This window comes from Castor canadensis, chromosome 1 (assembly GCF_047511655.1).
Source record: "Castor canadensis chromosome 1, mCasCan1.hap1v2, whole genome shotgun sequence".
NCBI classification, from domain to species: Eukaryota; Metazoa; Chordata; class Mammalia; order Rodentia; family Castoridae; genus Castor; species Castor canadensis.
Genome location: NC_133386.1, coordinates 187,395,937 through 187,416,167, shown reverse-complemented (window position 1 = coordinate 187,416,167; position 20,231 = coordinate 187,395,937). Strand labels below are relative to the sequence as shown.

The following is a 20,231-nucleotide window of genomic DNA, read 5'->3' as shown; positions in this document are numbered from 1 at the left end:
AATTTGGACATCACTCAGAACAATAAAAATCTAAGGCACTGCCATGTCCATAACAAGGAATCCAGCATTGTAGCAGTGTGAGTAGCACGAATGGAATCTTCTGTTGTACATTGATTGTACACAGCAATAAAAATGTCTCTGGTATAATTATTAAATATCTATGCTTTTTTTAATTCACTGATACAGCACTGTAAACTCTTAATTTAAACTTCACATATATTGTAAGTCCCGTGTGTGAATTATGAATAAATCAATGACAAAGTGATTTTCTAACTTAAAATGCTCATTAATTTGTCTAATAATAAGGATATTTTACATACCTCTGACCACATATACCTTACTTAATCAGCAGTTACTTTTGAAAATATTCCTTATTGCCCTTTTAACATCTTTATTCCTCAGGCTGTAGATGAAAGGGTTTAACATAGGACTCACAAAGATATAAAAAACGGCAACAATTTTCCCCTGTTCTACAGATGTCTCAGAAGGAGGCCTCAGGTACATGCAGAACAGTGTCCCATAAAAGATGGTGACAGCCGTCAGGTGAGACCCACAGGTAGAGAAGGCCTTGCGCCGCCCCTCAGCAGAGCGCATGCGCAGAATCGTGATGAAGATGAAGACGTAGGAGATGAGGATGATGGTGAGAGAACAGGTGAGGTTGGATCCAGCCACCACAAACATGGCTGTTTCTTTGACATAGGTGTCAGAGCAAGCAAGAACCATGAGAGGTGGGTCTGCACAATAAAAGTGATTGATCTCATTAGGTCCACAGAAGGACAAACGAAGCATCAGGATGGTCTGTATAAGGCCATTTGCAAATCCATAAATATAAGGAGCACCAACAAGAGAGATGCAGGCACATCTGGACATTTTGCTACTGTATAACAGAGGCTTACAAATGGCCATGTAGCGGTCATAAGCCATCACTGCAAGCACATAGTAATCTGTGATCACCAGGACAATGAAAAAGTGGAATTGTATAAGACACCCAATAAAGGAAATGGTTTTTCTCTTGGATAAGAAATTCACCAGCATCTGAGGAGTGACAGTGGTAGCATAGCAAAGATCCACAAAGGAAAGATGACTGAGAAAGAAGTACATGGGGGTGTGAAGCTTTGAGTCACTTCTGATTAAGAGAATCATGCTCACATTGCCGATTACAGTGATGAGGTAGATGACTAGGAACACCGCAAAAAGTATAGGTTGCAATTCTGCTCGAGCTGTCAGTCCCAGGAGAATAAACTCAGTCACCAATGTGTAGTTTTTCTTTAACATTATGTTTGTTGACCTCAAATAAATCCTAAAGAAAAGGAAATAAAATGCATCTGACTTCTCTTATCCATTCATAAACCACATCATGTTATCTGATATTTTCTTCACCTCTTTTAGAATTGTAAATACATGTGGCATGAGGTAGTAAGCATGTGATTGGTGTTTAAGCACCTAAATTAGTATAGAGTTTCATGTGTGTCTGTACATGTTTGCGTGCAAGCAGTCAGGAGTCATCTTTTCCAATGTTTTATGCTATTCTCTCTCATTCTTTTCTTGTTTGAAGAGCTTTTATCTTTTAACAATTCTTTATTATTTTTGCTTAAATTTCTTTCAGTATATGTATATAATCATTGCTTTTAAAAATATAATTCTTTATTTTATAAACATCTTTGGATGCAGTTTCTAAAGTGTCAGTCATTGTAACTTATGTTTGTTTTTCACAGTTAAAAGAACTTAATAACTGAAACTGGGGTATGGTGCATATTTTTATAAAAATAGTATATCTCTTTTTTTGATGGCTTTGGGTTTTGAATCCGGGTTGGTGCCCTACCACTTGAGTCACTTCCTCAGCCTTTTTTGATTTAGTTATTTTTTGGATAAGTTCTCATGTTTTTTTCATGAGGTCTGCCTTGGACCACAATCCTCCTGCCTACATTTATCATGTAGTTGTAATTAAAGAGTGGCCACCACGCCCACCTTATGGGTTGAGTTGGGGTCTGGCTAACATTTTTGCCTAGACTGACCTCTAACCATGAGTGATTCTTCTAATCTCCACCTCTCAAGTGACTGGAATTACAGCCTTTTACCACTATGGCCAGTCCAAAACTAGGATCCCTTTGCCTTCCCTTCTGATGCCAGAATCTTTTTAATGCTATTCCTTGATTCTGTTACCTATGTTCATTTTCCTTACTCTACTTCCAAAACAGGTAGCAATCACACCAAGAAACTTTTTCTTCACTTTTAAGAACTAGATTAGGAAGTCATTTGTTTTATATAATTTTGTCCCAATGGACAGATAATTTTGTGGGAGAGGCAAAATAATTCTTACTTCTTTTATTTATGTATGATTAATGTATAAATAATATGCATATTTGTTTTATACAGCTATATGCATATGTACATTTGTATCATTAAGTATTCAAAAGAGAGCAGCATTTAAGGCACAACACAGTGCACCAGAAGACTCTGGTGTGATGGCAGTTGGGCAGTAAATGAAAAGAAGATTGAGAAATGCATGCTCAGAGCTAATGATTTTGCTGTAAATTTATCTCATTCTAAGTCTTGTTATTTTTTAATGTTATAGCATAAATTCAATAGAGGTTCCGTAAAACATGAAACATAAGTTCTATGATCCCTAGTGAAATAATAATCTTATTAATTACATAAATGACATAGTACTTACGTCATGAAGTGCGTCTCTCAACCTTTGGGCAGAATAAATTGTTATTGAGACCATCATGGGAAATTGACATCTCCCTTCAATGGCTTATACCCACTTATGAGGTTACATGATACTGACTCTTTTGGGGGGAACTATAATATGAATAATGGAAAAATGGTCATTTTGTGAGGCACTTTATAAAGTCAATCTTCAAGGGTTCTTTCCCAATACATTTTCACACTCTGCACATGAGGACAAAGAAATCATTTGCTATGGTAATAAGACACTAACCCAGTCAGCTAATAAATTCTAATTACTTCATGTGTTTAAGTTCATAAGTTCCAAATGGACTTTAACATATTGATTGCTAAGTAGGCTAGCAATTGCTGGCAGGATTTGTGGTTGCTAGAATGTTTTTGGTGGGATTTTGGGTGATGTATTTGCTAAGCAAATGCTCTACCACTCGAGCCACACTCCCAGACTTTTTTGCTGTTAGCTTATTTTTCATAAAATTCTCAAAATTTTTCCTTGGTCATTCTCAGATCACTACCCTCCTACTTCTACTTTCTGAGTAGCTGGGATTACAGGCATGAATCACCTTGCCTGCCTTTGTTTTGACAAAAGATCTTGCTAACATTTGCCTATGCTGGCCTCAAACTGCAATACCCCCACCTTTTCCTCCCAAGTGATTACAGACATGAAGCACCACACCAGCTCTCTGGAATACTATTTTTAATGTATTTACTTATTGAAATATTAACCAAGACTCAAAATATTTACCTTCTCCAAAGCTGTGGGTAAATAAGATAATGCAAACAATGAGAACTCCAAATAATTTGTTTCAGTATTTTTTGACAATATCTTGCATTTTAAGAAAAAGAACACAACATCCTACATGCATTAAGCTATGAAATCTCACAGAAGTATTTTCAAGGGATAAAAGTGGCTCTAAGGCATACTAGCTTTTGTACTCTTTAAACTATACCATGAAGTTTTGTCATTGAAATGATTCCTGGCATGGCACAGTCCCCAAAATGTCTGAACCATGCTGGCTTTAACAAGGCTAGTGTCTCCTTCACTTGTAGTCATGGACAACTTGAAAAAATAATATATGGAATGCACCTTCATAAAGTCTATTTCAATTAATTTAGATAAATAATGCTGATTATAAACCTGGAAGTGGCCATTTCCCAACCAAGGTAATGACATGACAAAATGCTTAGTTATAAAACAGGATTTTGAACTCAAATCATACAAATATAGAATTTTAAAAGATATTGAAATCACCATAAGAAGGGGACTATGGAGAAGGGATAAAAATATAGATGACCCAGTTTAGTTTGTAATACATATATCCACAGAAATGTCCCAATGAAACTCCCTATATAATTATCTTAAAAAATAAAAAATGTCATTCCTTTTTTTGTTACAAAATCATAAAACAGGAGGGCTGAACAGGAGGGCTGAACAGGTCCTGTCTGGGAGCTTGGTACCAGTAGGAGGGGAGAGTGGTGAGGTAAGGGTGTGGGAGAATGAATATAGTGCAAATACTATGTACACATGTATGTAAATGGATAAATGAGACTTGCTGAAACTATTTCAAGAATGGGGAGAGGGGAGGACAAAGAATGATGGAGGGGATTAATTCTAGTATAATATATTTGATATATTGTAAAAACTTTTATAAAAACCACAATGTATCCCTACCCAACACAACAGTTAAAAAATCATAAAGATTGCTAATATCGCCAATTATTTTTCTTCTCTTCTTATGGAGCAGTGACAGTAAGCATACATGGCTAATTACTGAGTCAAGAGTGTAACAGTTTGTGGTTCCCTGAAGTCCTACTTTTTGGGTGGAAATTCCAGTTTCTGTAGTTACTATGTGTGTGACTTGGGAAAATTATTAATGTCCATGTGTCTTAATTTTCCCATTTGTAAAATTTAGGTAATAATAACAACTGCTTCCATGTGAGGAAGTTAATTCAGGGAAATTCTTAATAATATTTTATATATTTCTCAGGTAGTGAGTACTTAAAAAGTTGCAGCCACTTGAGTTATGCAGATTTACACTACAATAAGATTTAGCATGGAAGCATGTGTGTGCCTTATGGACAAGGATATTGCAACTAATCTGTGATTCTAGACACAGCAGCATTTAGATGAATGCCTTGCCAGTTGTAAGCAGTCAATTTTTGTCAATGGAATTATATTCACTCAAATCCAGCACCCTCTCCACTGTGTAAAAATCACTCCACTACACATCTATTTGTACATACCTTGTTCTGAGAAAAATAATGGCATTTTAACAGAGACATTTACTAATTCATCAGTTTAGGGTTCTGCTCACTTTAGTTTTATCAACTGAAATATTTATTCCTGGATTTCAAATCTAAAAAGAGCTCTCATTAATCCTACCTGAGACAGGAGAGTGACTTCGGAAGGACATCAGTGTGAAGAGCCTGAAGAGACCATAACAGAATTGTTTAATAGGCACCAAATCCCTAAGGAAGTTATTTAGATTATGAAGAGTCACTATATTACCAGTCTTAAAACACTGAAGTCATTGAGGACACAAGTGTTTACCACATCCCACAACCATCAGGGAATCAAATCTCTCAAGCATAATGAAGCCATGGGACTCATTATTTATTTTATGTTAAACATCTTGCTATATTTGGATTTGATGAGATACTAAATTCTTCTATTTACAATCTAACACAGAACAGCCCATGACTTAGGGAAAAAGTTTTGGAGTCTGAAAAACATTGGAAGATAAATTTTTATAAACTTTGTCTAATTTTTTTTATTAATTTTGAATTCTATACCTTTATCTTTTTAATAGAAATAATAACTCATAGATAAAAGAACACTGTATCTTTATAACAGTATGAGTAAGCTGGAGATTCTTCATTTGACAGTCTATTCCCACCCACATGTACTCTTTTTTTACACATAGGTTCATTCGTCTACTTGGAGTTATAGACCTCACGATATAATTCCTGTGATGTTTAGTTTAATGCATACTTTGGCTAATGGGAAGAATGAAGAAAAGGACAGGGTAGAGACCAGACAGAAGTAGCCCCATTTCTTTGTCATTCCCTTCTTATTTCAACTGAATATGCTGTGGTTGTATCCATCCACAGAAAGGACCTTCCATGGTACTTCATGGGGAAGAGGGTGGCCAGGGATTTTCCTTCTGGCTCCAGTTCTCACTGGGCTGTGGCATCACTGGCCACTGTCTTTGTACCCTCACACCTCTAGTGAAAATTGTTTTCTACCAGTAGCCTATGGCATTTCAACTTCCGTGAATGATATCTTTAATCTTGCTGTATGCTCCTTTTTTTCATTATATTCCTTTAAGCTAAGCCTTCTGAGAAGCATTTTCTTTTATGCAGCCTCTGTAACCCAGGCTAGAATGGCACTCAACTAATGTTGCAGTAGATGTAATTTCAGTCATAATAATAATCATTAAAATTCCAAGATATTTATGGGTCATTTTGGCACTTAGATGGGCCATTGAATAAACCTCTTTCTGGATCCTGAATCAATTGAGTGCTACATATATAAGTCAAATGGTATCATTACTGGCAGCATTTCAGGTAAATCTGAGTTTGACCATATTGTTTAGGCATGTTTTTCTGTTCCTTTCCTCTGAATTAATATATTGTAAATACAGTAGAGTAATTGTTTTCTCCCTCTTTCCCTTTCCATAACTGGCTTCAATATTCATGTCAATATCAGAGGAATGTAGTAAATTTTGTATTCACAATCTGGTATTTTTATTAAGTCTTTTTCAAAATATCACCAGATAGATTCGCTGCTGAATTCTACCAGACCTTTGCTTCTCAAACAAAGAAGCAAAAGGAAAGCAACACTTTTTGTGTTGTTTTGTTTTACAAAGGAAAACAACACTTTTAAACTCACTCATAATGGCAGAACTACCCTGACATCAAAACCAGATAAGGACACATTAAAAAAGGAAAATTACAGGCCATTTTCCCTATTTAAGATAGAGGCAAAAACCCTCAGTAAAACACTTGCAAACTAAATTTTAAAAACACAAAAATATCATACGTCATGGCCAAGTTGACTTCATTCCAATAATGAAAGAATGGTTTGATATATGCAAATCAGTTAATGTAATACAGCATATATAAAAATCTGAGTTTAACAATATAGTTCCGGCATGCTTTTCAACTCCTTTCCTCTGAAGAGTAATGAGTGAACTCTTGCCCTTCCTTCCCTTTCCAGGGTAATTTCCGACCTTAGTAACCATACCTATAACACAGGAGAAGAGGATGCTTTCAATTAATACTTAAACATGTTTAATAACTCTTTTAATCAATTTGCCAATCTCTTTGCACCCTACTAAGGCAGGCACAAGTCAAAAGTCAAGAGAAATTTTCCAAGTACTCCTAAATCATTCTCTCTAAAGTCACATAGTCCTCTGTTTTAAACCTTTTCCTGTTCTTTGTACTTCTTTGCAACTGCTTGTGTTTTCCAGAAATGTCTGAGTCACTTTGGTTTATTTCCTACCCCAGCCCATGCTAAATATCATCTCCACAACTTTTTAAAATACCTCAATAATCAAATTTTCTTACAACCAAACAAAGAAGAAAGAAATTTCCACAGTGGCACAGAACTTCTAAGCAGATGTTAGCAACAAGTTTGAAAATATTGGAAAAGACTTTATCTTAAAATTCTACAGAATTTTACTCATCATTTTCCTTACTATAATTGTAATTTTAGGAGTGCAATAAGTGGAATTACACTGCACAAGAATAATAATTCATGGTTCTTGAAACTTTATTTATCAACATGGTTCTCAATCTCATCCTTTTGGCATTAAAACTATAATCAAGTGCCTCCAAGAGTCTTCTCCATAGGAAAAATTGTACACATATCTTTCAAATCCACAAGTTTTTATAACTTCCTAAAACGTAATTATGCATAAGTGTATTTACTCATTTCATATCTTAATAAATTTCTATGGTTTGGGGTGGTCTCCAGAGTCAGTGTGGGAAAACATTTTAATGCAAGTCCAGCACTTGCAATGTCTTCGAAAACAATAATTTATTTCCTCTGAGTTCATTTTTTTATCTGTAAGAAACAGACTCTACCATCTCTACCCAGTAACATTGTAAGTGCTGGACTTTGATCTTGTCAGTGAATATGGCTATCTATTATTACATAGCTAGTGCTCTAGCTGTTGCTGTCAAATAACACTCATGTCATGATAAGAGCTGTCACTCAAAGTTGCAAATCTATGCAATCTATCACTAATGTACAGAGAATGTGAAAGCCTAGCTTATAAACTCCTGTAATTCTTTGATTTTCCATAGGAAGAACAACAGTAATTGGAAACAGGAATTACAGGAGAAAATTACAGCAAGAAAATAGTCCATCCAGCTGGGGAGAGAGTTTACAAATTAGATTTAAAAGATTTGCTGTTGTTGTTTTTTTATAATAAATATTCTATAAACCAATCAATATGTATGCCTATCCTGAATTTAGAAAAGCCATAGATATTATCAACTAATGAAAGCATGTTGAGTTTACAATGTTGAAGATGACTATAGAAAACTTTTGCAAAGTTACCAGTAGTATAAAGTTGGTGTACAAATTCAATTAAAAGTTCTACAATTTAGATTCAATGTATAAAATTTAACATAATTCATTATTTTACGTTAGGAAATATAACTTATTAAACAACTTTTAGAACATAGAACATATTTAATGAAGATTTGGCTACAGCTTGACTGTATGACTAAATGTTATGAAATTAAGAGATAATTGTAATATTAAAGTAAAACCTTCAACAATTTGAAAATCATATTCAGAATGACAATATGAAAAATATATGCAGAATTTTTCCCTACTTTTACATGTACTTTTGTTTATACCTTGTATGTTGGTAACTTGTATATGAATATTTGTCTTGTTTCTAATATTTTAGAAAAATATGATAACTTAATACTTTTAATTATTGCATTCCCTGTGTATGTAAAGACATAATTACATATTATGTGGGTATGTAAACTCTGAATTTCCTTTAAATTCATGCTTCCAACTTGGAGGAGTCAGTGATTTAAATAATCTCAAAAAATGATATGACAAGTTCATAAACGAGGGACTGCTTGGTTCCACCAGTGAGTGGGAGGAGGGGAGAAGGAGTAACAGGGAATACTATACATATACCGTATATATTTATATGTATGTAAATAGAACAATGAAATTCACCTAAAACTGTAAAAAAGAAGGGGGAGAGAGAGTTAAGAAAGAGTAATATAGATGGGGTGACTTTGATCAAAGTACATTATATGTACGTTATAAATATCACAATGAAACCTCTTTAGTCAGTTTCAAATGAAACCTCTTTAGACAATTTTAAAAGGAGAGAAGTAAATGATGCATTGATTGATTTTTCTCTTTAGGCACAGTTCCAGTCATTTATAGATCAACTTTCTTCTCCTTCTGTGTCCTAGGAGGCCTCATTTAGTGTATAAAAGAGGTTTAGATCTTCATTCATTTTTCTTATACTGCTCTCTGGCCTCTAATCTACCCAGCTCCTATTTGTTCCACTGACATCCAACAGACATCTCAAAGCCATTTCTCAATATTTCCCTGACTTAACCTGCTAATATTCTTGGCTGACCCACCTACAACTTGGTCCTCACAGAGCTTATAGATCTCCTTTAGATCTCCCGTTTGGTCTCTTCTAAGCTGGCCTAGAAAGTGTACAAAGCAGTAACATGGAAATACGAGTACCAACCATGACACGTAGAAAGTAGGAGAATATAGATCCAAACACAAGTAGGAACTATTTAAATAAGCAGAGTCCAAAGTTCTCTTTGTTTACCAAAGAAGTTGATAAAGGCAAAGAAATCGAGACAGCTTGTCTTTAAAAGATCTTCTAAGGCTTTAAATTGTCTTTTGTTCTTTCTTCTCCACTCATGGTAGAGGACAGTTGTTGGGTTTTTATTTCCATTTTCTCTTTGTTATAATCTACAGGTTTTATTCAAGCATTAATGGGAAATGAAGTTCAGGTGAGGAAGACTGTCTCAGTCCTGCAAAACAATACTATGATGTTGTTATTCATAATAGTACTTTTATGGTCTGACCCCAAAATGTTACCACTTTTCTCTGGTTTCAAATATAAACTTAGAGGAAGTGTTATGTGAACTGATATATCTCTTGAATGACACATCTTTGTGTAAATGATGTGTGCTAATAGTCTGTGCTTATGTCTAAATACACTAACTAGTAGTGGAGCTAATTTTATTTAAAGTAATTATTAGATATACCCAAAAGAATGTGACACAGGTTACTCCAGAGGCACCAGCACATCCATGTTTATTGCGACACTATTCACAATAGCCAAGTTATGGAAACAGCCAAGATGCCCCACTGATGAATGGATTAAGAAAATGTGGTATCTATACACAATGGAATTTTATGAAGCCATGAAGAACAAAATGTTATCATTTGCCGGTAAATGGATGGAATTAGAGAACATCATTCTGAGTGAGGTTAGCCTGGCCCAAAAGACCAAAAATCATATGTTCTCCCTCATATGTGGACATTAGATCAAGGGCAAACACAACAAGGGGACTGGACTTTGAGCACATGATAAAAGCGAGAGCACACAAGGAAGGGGTGAGGATAGGTAAGACACCTAAAAAATTAGCTAGCATTTGTTGTCCTTAACACAGAGAAACTAAAAGCAGATACCTTAAAAGCAACTGAGGCCAATAGGAAAAGGGGACCAGGAACTACAGAAAAGGTTATATTAAAAAGAATTAACCTAGAGGGTAACACCCACGCACAGGAAATTAATGTGAGTCAATGCCCTGTATAGCTATCCTTATCTCAACCAGCAAAAACCCTGGTTCCTTCCTATTATTGCTTATACTCTCTCTACAACAAAATTAGAAATAAGGGGAAAATAGTTTCTGCTGGGTATTGAGGGGGTGGGGGGGAGAGGGATGGGGTGGAGTGGGTGTAAGGGAGGGGGTGGGGGCAGGGGGGAGAAATGAACCAAGCCTTGTATGCACATATGAATAATAAAAGAAAAAAAAATTAAAAAAACAAACAAACAAAAAGACATGAAAGTAAAAGGGGGACTATTTGGAGAGGGAGACTATTTGGTGGGGTCCAGAGGGAGGACAAGGGGAACAGGAAAGGGTGGTAAGGGAAGTATAATGAAAGCACACTTTATACATGTCTAAAAATGTAATAATGAAACCCATTATGTTGTACAGTAAAAATGCAATTAAAAATTGTTGCTAAAGATGTGACTTTTGTAAATACCTCCAGAGGGAGACCTTAATTTCATCCCATGGTGATTTCTTCACAATTCTTCAGAGATGAGTCTCCCAGGGTTACCTCTTCAGATATAAATTCTTCCATTTTGTGAACTTCCAGTGAGGATCAGAAATCAATCCCCCTCCACAGGTAAGTCTGACAGTCCTGACAATCAACAACTCATAAGAGATAGTGCTTGATTTCTTGTTTCCTCGAAATTAATGGTAACCATACAAATTGCCATACGAATACAAAAACACAGATATACAGACCCATATTCTCTCTGACAAAGACAAAAAGGTGACTACTGATACATCAGGTCTGTCAGTCCCTATAACCATTCCTGACCTTAGTTACAACTCTGTTATCCATGCTTCCACAAAAATTCAGAGTATTCTTACATGTTGATTGCTAGCCAGTTCTTAGAATTCAAACTTGTTTGCTTTCTCCAAACCTAGAGCTTTAAAATTTGATTCAAGAAGATATATTTTGACACTACATGTCTTTAATGATTTCATACAGTTACTACTAATTAAAAAATGTGTCAAGAGATTTAAATAAAAACAAGTGTAACAAAAAGGGTGAGAAGGAAAAAAGCTAAATGGAAAATAGCAATATTGCATATTCACTATGATTCAGGCATTTCTCCAGGTTCTGGGGACTTAGTACAGATAGCATTCCTGTTCTCATGTGGCTAATGTTCAAATGCAGGAGGGCAGTCAAAAACATAAATAGATAATAGTTGCAGAAGTTATAAGTAGTGTGAGGAAAAATAAATCATGGTTCCTGAGAAAGAGTTATCTATAAGAGAGCTTATTTGGACAAGTGCCAAGGCAATGCCTATCAGAAGAAATGTTATAACAAGAGAGAGCTAAGTAAATTGATGAAATGCATTAGAAGAAGCCTCATCTATGTTAAAGACCCTGTGGAGTATTTGACCTTGACTAAGTAGAACATTATGATTGTAAGAAATGCAATGTTGCATGTAGGAAGCCAAAATTACCTTGAACTACCTTAGACCATTAAAAAAAAATAGTCACTTGCTTTTAAGCTTTGTATCTTACCTAACATTGTTCTAATTATTAGCAATCTCTAAGTGTATTGTTAAGCTTAGCAGACTTCTAATTCCGCCAGCCCTAACATCTGAGAACGATAGGAAAGATTTCTGCACTTTGATGTAGACTGCCTACTTTCTGTTCTTACCCATGTATTTAAAAAAAAAGTACCCAAATGATCAGTTATTGGTTTAAAACACAGGAGTTGAAATGAACAGAATCCAAGGAATCAGGAGATATTCATTGCTGCTGGAGAGTAAATAAGGAATTAGGAAGAAATAGAATCTGAATATATGTAGAGTATGTATGCCTGTGAACGGAGCCAGCAGTGGGACCGTGCCTATGTGATTTGGCATCTGGCCTGTGAGAAAGCTCTAAGGAACTGAGGCAAAGGTCTCAGAACCAGACATCCAGAAAAACAACAGTACTCAAGGTTCCCCAGGTGGCTTCATGTCCTTCAGCTGTAAATATGAAGATTATGCTGACATGTGCTTCTCCTGCTTCTACATTCCCATTTTTTAAAAAAGACATAAAAAAGAATTAATTCTGACTGTGATTCCCTGTACTAATGTAACCTTGACACAAAACACTTGGCATAATTTTTCTGACCAAATGCTCTCTGTGTAAAATGAGTTTATAAAAGCAATAGTATGCTTCATTAAAGTGGCTACTGAGCAGGACTCGGTAGTGTCCTCTTCTTTTACGGATCTGGTCAACCATGTCCCACCAGTAAATGGCTTACACAGTAGACTCTCACAAAATATGTAGTTCTCCCATTTACAGAAGGTTTACTTTGATGACAAAGGAAAAACCAGACTATGAATCATCACCTGTTGGCCTCATTCCCTGATCTAATTATAGCAGCATCCATGTGTGAGGATCAGAGGCCCATTGCCTTATAGGGGCTCCATGTGTAAAGTTAAATCCCTTATGTATTAGCAGAGTTTTGGTGGAGCTGCATGAAAGCCAGCACAGTGAGGTGCAAGCACTTTCAAATCTCCTGTATTCCCTGCTTTAATCAACATCACAAAGCACTTGAAGGCAGGTACTGAAATCCTTCCATCTCTTGGGGAGACACCCTTTATAACTCTCTTTTCAAAACCAGTTTGTTTTAGTAATCATTGACTTGGGACATTATTGGATTACACAAAAATTATATCACTTCTTTTGTATGACACAATCTTCTTTGTTTTGTTAGAGAAAATGAAGATGAAGGTAGATTCCAAACACAATGGCACTGAGGCAACTGAGTTTATTCTGCTGGGACTAACCACCCAAGCAAAGCTGCAGCCCATCCATTTTGTGGTGTTTCTCCTGATTGATTTCATCACCCTGACCGGGAACTTTGGGATGATTTTACTAATCAGATTCACACCCTGGCTGCAAACACCCATGTATTTTTTCCTTACCCATTTAGCATATGTGGATGTTTTTTATTCAACTAATGTCTCTCCTCAGATGCTTGTTAATTTCTTATCTGAAAAGAAGACCATTTCTTACATTGGATGTCTGGCCCAGTATTTTATTTTTGTGACTCTGCTCCTTACTGAGTATTACATGCTTGGTGCCATGGCTTATGACCGGTACATGGCAATTTGTAACCCCTTACATTACAACAGCAAAATGTCCAGGCCAGTTTGCATCTGCCTGGTCACTTTTCCCTACCTCTGGGGCTCTATGGTAGGAACAATGCAGGTAATATTGACTTCTCGCTTGTCCTTTTGTGGACCTAACACCATCAACCATTTCTACTGTGCTGACCCACCGCTGTTAATGCTGACATGTTCTGACACTTACTTAAAGCAAACTGCCTTGTTTGTTTCCGCAGGGATCAATCTCACAGGTTCCCTGCTCATTATCCTCACCTCCTATATTTTCATCTTCATCACCATTTTGAGGATCTGTTCCAGTGAAGGACAACGCAAAGCCTTCTCCACCTGTGGCTCTCACCTGACAGCGGTCGCTATGTTTTATGGCTCCCTCTTCTGTATATATCTGAGACCAGCAAATGAGCAGTCTGTTGAGCAAGGGAAAATTGTGTCAGTGTTTTGTATTTTTGTGAGTCCCATGCTGAATCCATTCATCTACAGCCTGAGAAACAATGATGTAAAACAAGCTTTGAGATAACTGTTTATGACCAACCTTGGTAAAATGGAGAAAAATTCAATGCCTACAGTCTCCCAATATAAATGTCTTTAAAAAATTAAAAAGTTTCTCTTATTTGTTCTACCTGAATGCAATTCTCTGGAATAAATATAATATATTTTTATATATGCATAGTTAGGAATCAAGGGGGAGTCTAGTGGAAATAATGAATGTGAACATTGCTGGAAATGATTATTGATAAGAAACACAATGGCAGACATCATTTCTTCAGGATTAAGAGGGATCATGTGTTTTGTCACACTCAATAATTCTTTCCTACCTGATTCCTTAGCAGATAGACTCTTCCATTCACTTCCCGAGTAATCAATACCAAGCCTCTCTGAAAAACTCATGTGAGCAAGTTGAAGTGATTTACAAGATATTTTATGCATAAGATATGATTTCCGTTCATGGGATGTGTTGTAGTTTCTTTTAATAAAAGGTGATTATCTCTTAAAAGAAAGAAATATTTCTAATTTCAGATGCTTTTCTCACTTTAGTTTTGGTCAACTTTTGTTTTCATTTATCTTGAATTTAAAACCATACATGTCTTATTATTTCAACAAGGTATGCCAAATCTCACATATTTTAAGCCCCTATGATTTGTTTCATTAATATCCTTTAAGCAGACTACCTTCTTATGATAAATCTTCTGATTTATCACTATCCTTTTATATACATGTGATTTATATAATTTTGTCCCTAGAAATTACTAGTAATTGCTAGTTAAGTAATTTTTCTATCTATCTACCAACAAATTATTTTAATAGTAATTTAAAGTGAAAACTTGGTTTGAGTGTTTTCCAACTAAATTACAGCATAAGTGTGTCCCAGATTATATGAAAATATTTGAAATTAGCTTTTTAAAAGCGCATTATCAAACTTAACATTGATAAAAGACATTTTGATATATAACTTACTTTTAATACTTAGGTAACATTTTACCCATCTAAAGGATAGGTACTTTTTAAAAGCACATTATCAAACTTAACATTGATAAAAGACATTTTGATATATAACTTACTTTTAACACTTAGGTAACATTTTACCCATCTAAAGGATAGGTACAAGTTCCTGCTTCTGATCAATTATTATATAAAGATAGATTTCCACAGTTGTACTCTTTTTTAAAAAAAATGAGGTTAGATATTTATATCTTCTTACCTATTTCTAAATGTCAGCATTCTTGGTCATACTTGAAAACACTTTTTAAAAAATCCTTGGCAACCTCTAACTACTCCTGGTGACCTTGATATTTACTTTTCATACACTGATTTTGTCAGAAAAAAATAAAATACACTTTTTTGGAAGTTTATCTAACATTATGTTTTAAGCAATTAAAAATATTTGGACTTATTCACTAAGCTACCTCAATTTTGGAATCTGTTGATGGCTTAATTAGAAACTTGCCTAAATAGTTTCATGAAAATGTTTGTTTCATAATTGAATTTTAAAAACACATAATATATAGATTACACATAACTCTTATTTTGTATAATATTCTGTTAACCAAAATCTGTCTATGCATTGTCCTTAGTCACCAGAGAATCACACAAAGCAAGGGATGCCTAAAGTGTAATGACAAATAAGATGCAGGCACCTACCAAACAGAAAAGAAAGTATCCATAAATGATGAGAATGATGTCATTTTACTAGTTAGCATTTGTTTTAATGTTCATTAACATAACATTTTTTCTATGCCTGAGAGGAATCACAATTTAGGAGTATCTGTTCATATGTCATATCTTCTGAGGGAAAATTGCTTGCAAAAGGACCACATAGTTAGGTTCAGGATATAGTTCATTTGTACAGTGTTTGCTTCACATGCATGAAACCTGGGTTCCATCCCCAGCACCAGACAGAAAAACAAAGTTGTATTAATCAAAAATTTGCTTAAATGTTTAAGAAGATGGAAATGCTAACTACCCTGATTTGAACATTACTTACTATATACATTTGTCAAGATATCACACTTTACCCCACAAATTTGTATTACTAAATTAATGGGCAATGAGACGGGCAAAACCAAAAGTTTTCAAATAGCTTTAGTAAATTGATAGCATCATTGTACCCACATTAAATGTGTTTCTTCTTGTGTATAGATCACTAGCAATTTTCTGTCTTTCTGGCAAATAAAGTTAACTCATCTGTATTCTTTCATGTTAAAAAGAACTCTCTTTGACCTCCCATTCCACACATCTCCCATTGAACATGAGGGACCGTGCTATAACAGTGTTACTAGTAAAATATTTCCCACGTTTCTGGTATGATTTACAATGCTAATGTATCACATGCACAACCACAATTAAATTTAAGATATATTTTCTATATTGACCATCATATGTGTAGTTATTTGGTTAGAAATACCCAATTGCTAGAGCATCTAATTGACATCTTCTTAAGAGAAATTTGGAAGAGAAAAAAAAAAGAGATGGAATTTCTCTTTCAGAAATTAAGATTCACTTTAAATCCAAATCAATTTTGAAAATTTAATTCAAAATAAATTAGTAGTGTGCTCAGAGGTATATAAGAAATAGAGCAGATATGGATTTATTTAGCTTAGAACAAAGATGATATCAGTAATCATTGGAACACAAAGCCCTGCTTAAAAACTGATGGGAAGAAATTTCTTAAAGATGTAAGTGAATATTTCCATGTAAATAAAAATACCATAAAATTATATTCCAATGTAAGTTCTTGTTTAATTTTATGATAAGTAAATGCTCCAAAATGAACAAGATTAGTATTTTCAAAATCATGATGTACATATTCTTTATGTGAGGAATCATACAAAGAAAGAAAGGCAATTATCAAACTGACAGATATACTTTATTTGTTAAGTATATATTCCAGTATTTCTTTTGTTCAATTTAAAAAAGATTCTTTCCTAAGAATTTCATCTGAGACATAAAAATAGCTGATAATCTTAAATAGTATTTGCTAATATTGATAAACGTTTCAGTAAAAGAGTTGCCATCAAATATTACTAGCCATAAATACAAATTGTTAGAAGCTTTCTGGAAAAAAATTTATCCATAGAAAAAGTTTCAAAGTTTTAAAAATATTCAGAATATTTAAATAAATAATTCTGCTACTGGGAATGTAACTTAAATGAAAAATCAGAGAGCTATGTATAAAAAGAAGTGAATCCACTGTAAAAATAATTGGAAACATAGATAAAATGGTATCATTTTCAAGATAAACCAAATGGAATATGATATATCAAATTCTGATGTCAGCTCTCTTTAGGTGAGATATTATAAGTAAATTTTGTTGTTATTTCTTATCTTTTTCAGTATTTTCCAATTTGTTTTTCTGTAAATGATATGTATTATATTTGTAATTATCATCAATATAAGTAAATTATAATCCTAAACAACAACAAATGATATTCACTACAACTTTAACCCAGGTGAAAATGTATACATTTTATTATCAATTTAAAATACATGTTCAAATTCATGTGTGGCATATGATTCAAAGTTTGTTTTATAAATTACTAACACACATATACATAAATTAATTAAGAACAGGCAAAAGATTACAAGTTACCCTTTGAATCAAACGATTTCACTAATAAACTTTCTTCTTCATATATATCTTTATTTTCTAGTTTTTCATAATGAACATGTTATTTGGAAAATAGATGACTAAGAAGTAGTCAATATAGGTCTACCATAAATCAATCTTACATGATCTTATAAGGAACAGAACAATAATTCTGCTTGTAATGCACATAAATTAATAACTTAATTTGAAATCTCAAGAGAAAGAGACATTAGTTATTACTAGGGTACATAGCGTTATCATCACAATCACCATAACTCAATATAAAATAGTAATTTCATCAGTGTTTCATTCTCAGTTTGAGTATGAATTGGAAAAAGATGAGTCACCAAAGATGAGTTGAAAAAACTTACTATCAAATTATGTGTGAACAAGATAATTGTAAAAGGTTGAGGGGGAGGAACCATTTTTTAAAATCCAGGAAAATACACTCAGGTGGCAGATAAGTTTTAAGTTCTCTTACTTGGTAAATGATGAAATAGCTTTTCTAATAATCTTTTAAATAAAAAGCCAGTTTGACTCAAATTGGCCAGTAAAAAAAGGAAAAAGAGAGAATGGAAATTGAAAGATTTGCCTTTGTGATACCTTGTCCCGGAGTGATGTTGGATAAGTCATTTACTTTCTGGAATCACTCTCTATTTTGGAAATGTATTAACCCATTTATTCATGTGCAGTGAGTGGAATTATTAAATGCTAACCAATGCATTTTCTGATTTTCTGATAAGCAGTATTTATTCAATTTTGTATCTTATTTTTATGAAAATTTTTGTTAAAGACTTTCTAGAAGCAATTAACTAAACTGGCAGTTAACAGTTCTCTATGATAAGCAAGTCATGACACTAATGTACTAGTTTTATCTTTTAAAGGATTCACTAAGACACCACAGAAACTTAGTGATTACAAATGAACACACAGCTAAACTGCAGTTCTTTTAAAGAACCGACCCTTGGTCACTTGTTGTATAGCACGGATGACATCCTTATTCCTTAGACTATAGATTAATGGGTTCAACATTGGACTCAAAAGAGTATACAAAACGGCAATTACTTTGTACTCCTCTACAGATTTCTCTGAAGGAGGCCTTAAGTACATGCAGAAAAGCGTTCCGTAAAATATGGTGACCGCTGTCAGGTGGGACCCACAAGTAGAAAAGGCTTTGTGCCTGCCTTCAACAGAATGTATCCTCAAAATGGACACAAAAATAAAAATGTAGGACAGAAGAATGATGAAGAGAGAACTTGAGAGAGTAAAGCCAGCAACTACAAACATCGCCATCTTTTTTATATAGGTATCAGAGGAGGCCAGCATTATTAAAGGAGGGTCAGCACAGTAGAAATGGTTGATTTCATGGGAGCCACAGAAAGATAAGTGAAAAGTCAGCAATGCCTGAGAGAGTCCATTAAGGAAGCCAAACACGTAAGGAAAGGTGACCAGAGAAATGCAAACATTCTTGGACATTCTTGTGCTGTAATGCAAGGGGCTGTAAATGGCTACATAGCGATCCAGTGCCATGGAAGCAAGCATATAAAACTCAGTGATCACCAGGGCAATGAAGAGAAGACACTGTGTGAAGCATCCAGCATAGGAAATGGTCTTCTGGTCTGAGAGGAAACTGTTCAGCATGTTTGGAGTAACACTGGAAGAACAGCAAATGTTTACAAAGGACAGATGGCCAAGGAAGAAATACATGGGGGTTTGGAGGTGGGAATTGGTCCTGATGAGTATGATCAAACACAGATTTGCTGCCAGTGTGATAAGGTAGACCACCAGGAACACCCCAAACAGGATCTTCTCTAGCACTGGGCTGTCTGTGAGTCCCAAGAGAATGAATTCCATTGCTGCAGTTTGGTTTAGAGAGGGCATTTTCTTATCCTACTTGTATTTTTGCACATATTCACTCATTTATATCTGCATGTTTAGCAATTTCTACATTCAATATTTTCCCAAACTTTTTGGAAAAGAGAACCAAAGTTAAGAATATTAAAACAAAGTCGCCTATCAGCAGGGTATTTTCATCATGCAAATGGACCAATGAAAGAAGTTTGATTGATTTTCAGGTTCCCTGAAACTTGAGAACTTGAGAGAGTAAAGGTAGCAACTACAAACATCGCCATCTTTTTTATATAGGTGCAGAGGAGGCCAGCATTATTAAAGGAGGGTCAGCACAGCAGGAATGGTTGATTTCACGGGAGCCACAGCTACAATGTCCTATTTTTTGTTGAAGAATAAACGATGAACACTGACTACAGCATTTTAAATTAAAATTAATAGTTTTCTGACTTCATTCAAAGGGTAATGCATTTCTGAAACTCATCTCTTGATATAAGATAGTGAAGATTCAGAATCCAGAATCATTCTCTGTCATGTATGGTAATACATGTCTATAATCCCAATACTTGGGAAGTAGTAGAAAAAGTATTGAGAATTTCAGGCCAGCTGGGCTGTATTGCAATTCAAAGACACTCTGTTATATCAGGAGAACCTGTCTCAAAAACACAAAAACA

General features: G+C 34.6%; 3 protein-coding genes across 4 annotated transcripts; 1 reads left to right on the top strand and 2 right to left on the bottom strand.

The window, feature by feature from the left end:
* Positions 1 to 345: 345 nt before the first annotated feature.
* LOC141410411 (olfactory receptor 5M5-like) lies at positions 346 to 1,275 on the bottom strand. The gene has a single exon (XM_074049464.1). The coding sequence runs from the start codon at positions 1,273 to 1,275 to the stop codon at positions 346 to 348; it is 930 nt and encodes a 309-aa protein (XP_073905565.1).
* Positions 1,276 to 5,660: 4,385 nt separating this feature from the next.
* LOC109676774 (olfactory receptor 5M5-like) lies at positions 5,661 to 14,142 on the top strand. 2 transcript variants are annotated; one of them, XM_020153045.2, is made up of 2 exons: positions 5,661 to 5,684; positions 13,258 to 14,142. In XM_020153045.2, exons 1-2 carry the CDS (start codon positions 5,661 to 5,663, stop codon positions 14,140 to 14,142), a joined length of 909 nt encoding a protein of 302 aa, XP_020008634.2. The 2 variants fall into 2 exon arrangements, with proteins under 2 accessions (XP_020008634.2, XP_073924466.1); XM_074068365.1 differs by lacking the exon at positions 5,661 to 5,684 and having other exon boundaries at positions 13,219 to 14,142.
* A 4,500-nt stretch (positions 14,143 to 18,642) lies between these two features.
* Positions 18,643 to 19,590, bottom strand: LOC109676773 (olfactory receptor 5M10-like). The gene has a single exon (XM_074068349.1). It carries the CDS (start codon positions 19,588 to 19,590, stop codon positions 18,643 to 18,645), a length of 948 nt encoding a protein of 315 aa, XP_073924450.1.
* Positions 19,591 to 20,231: the final 641 nt, after the last annotated feature.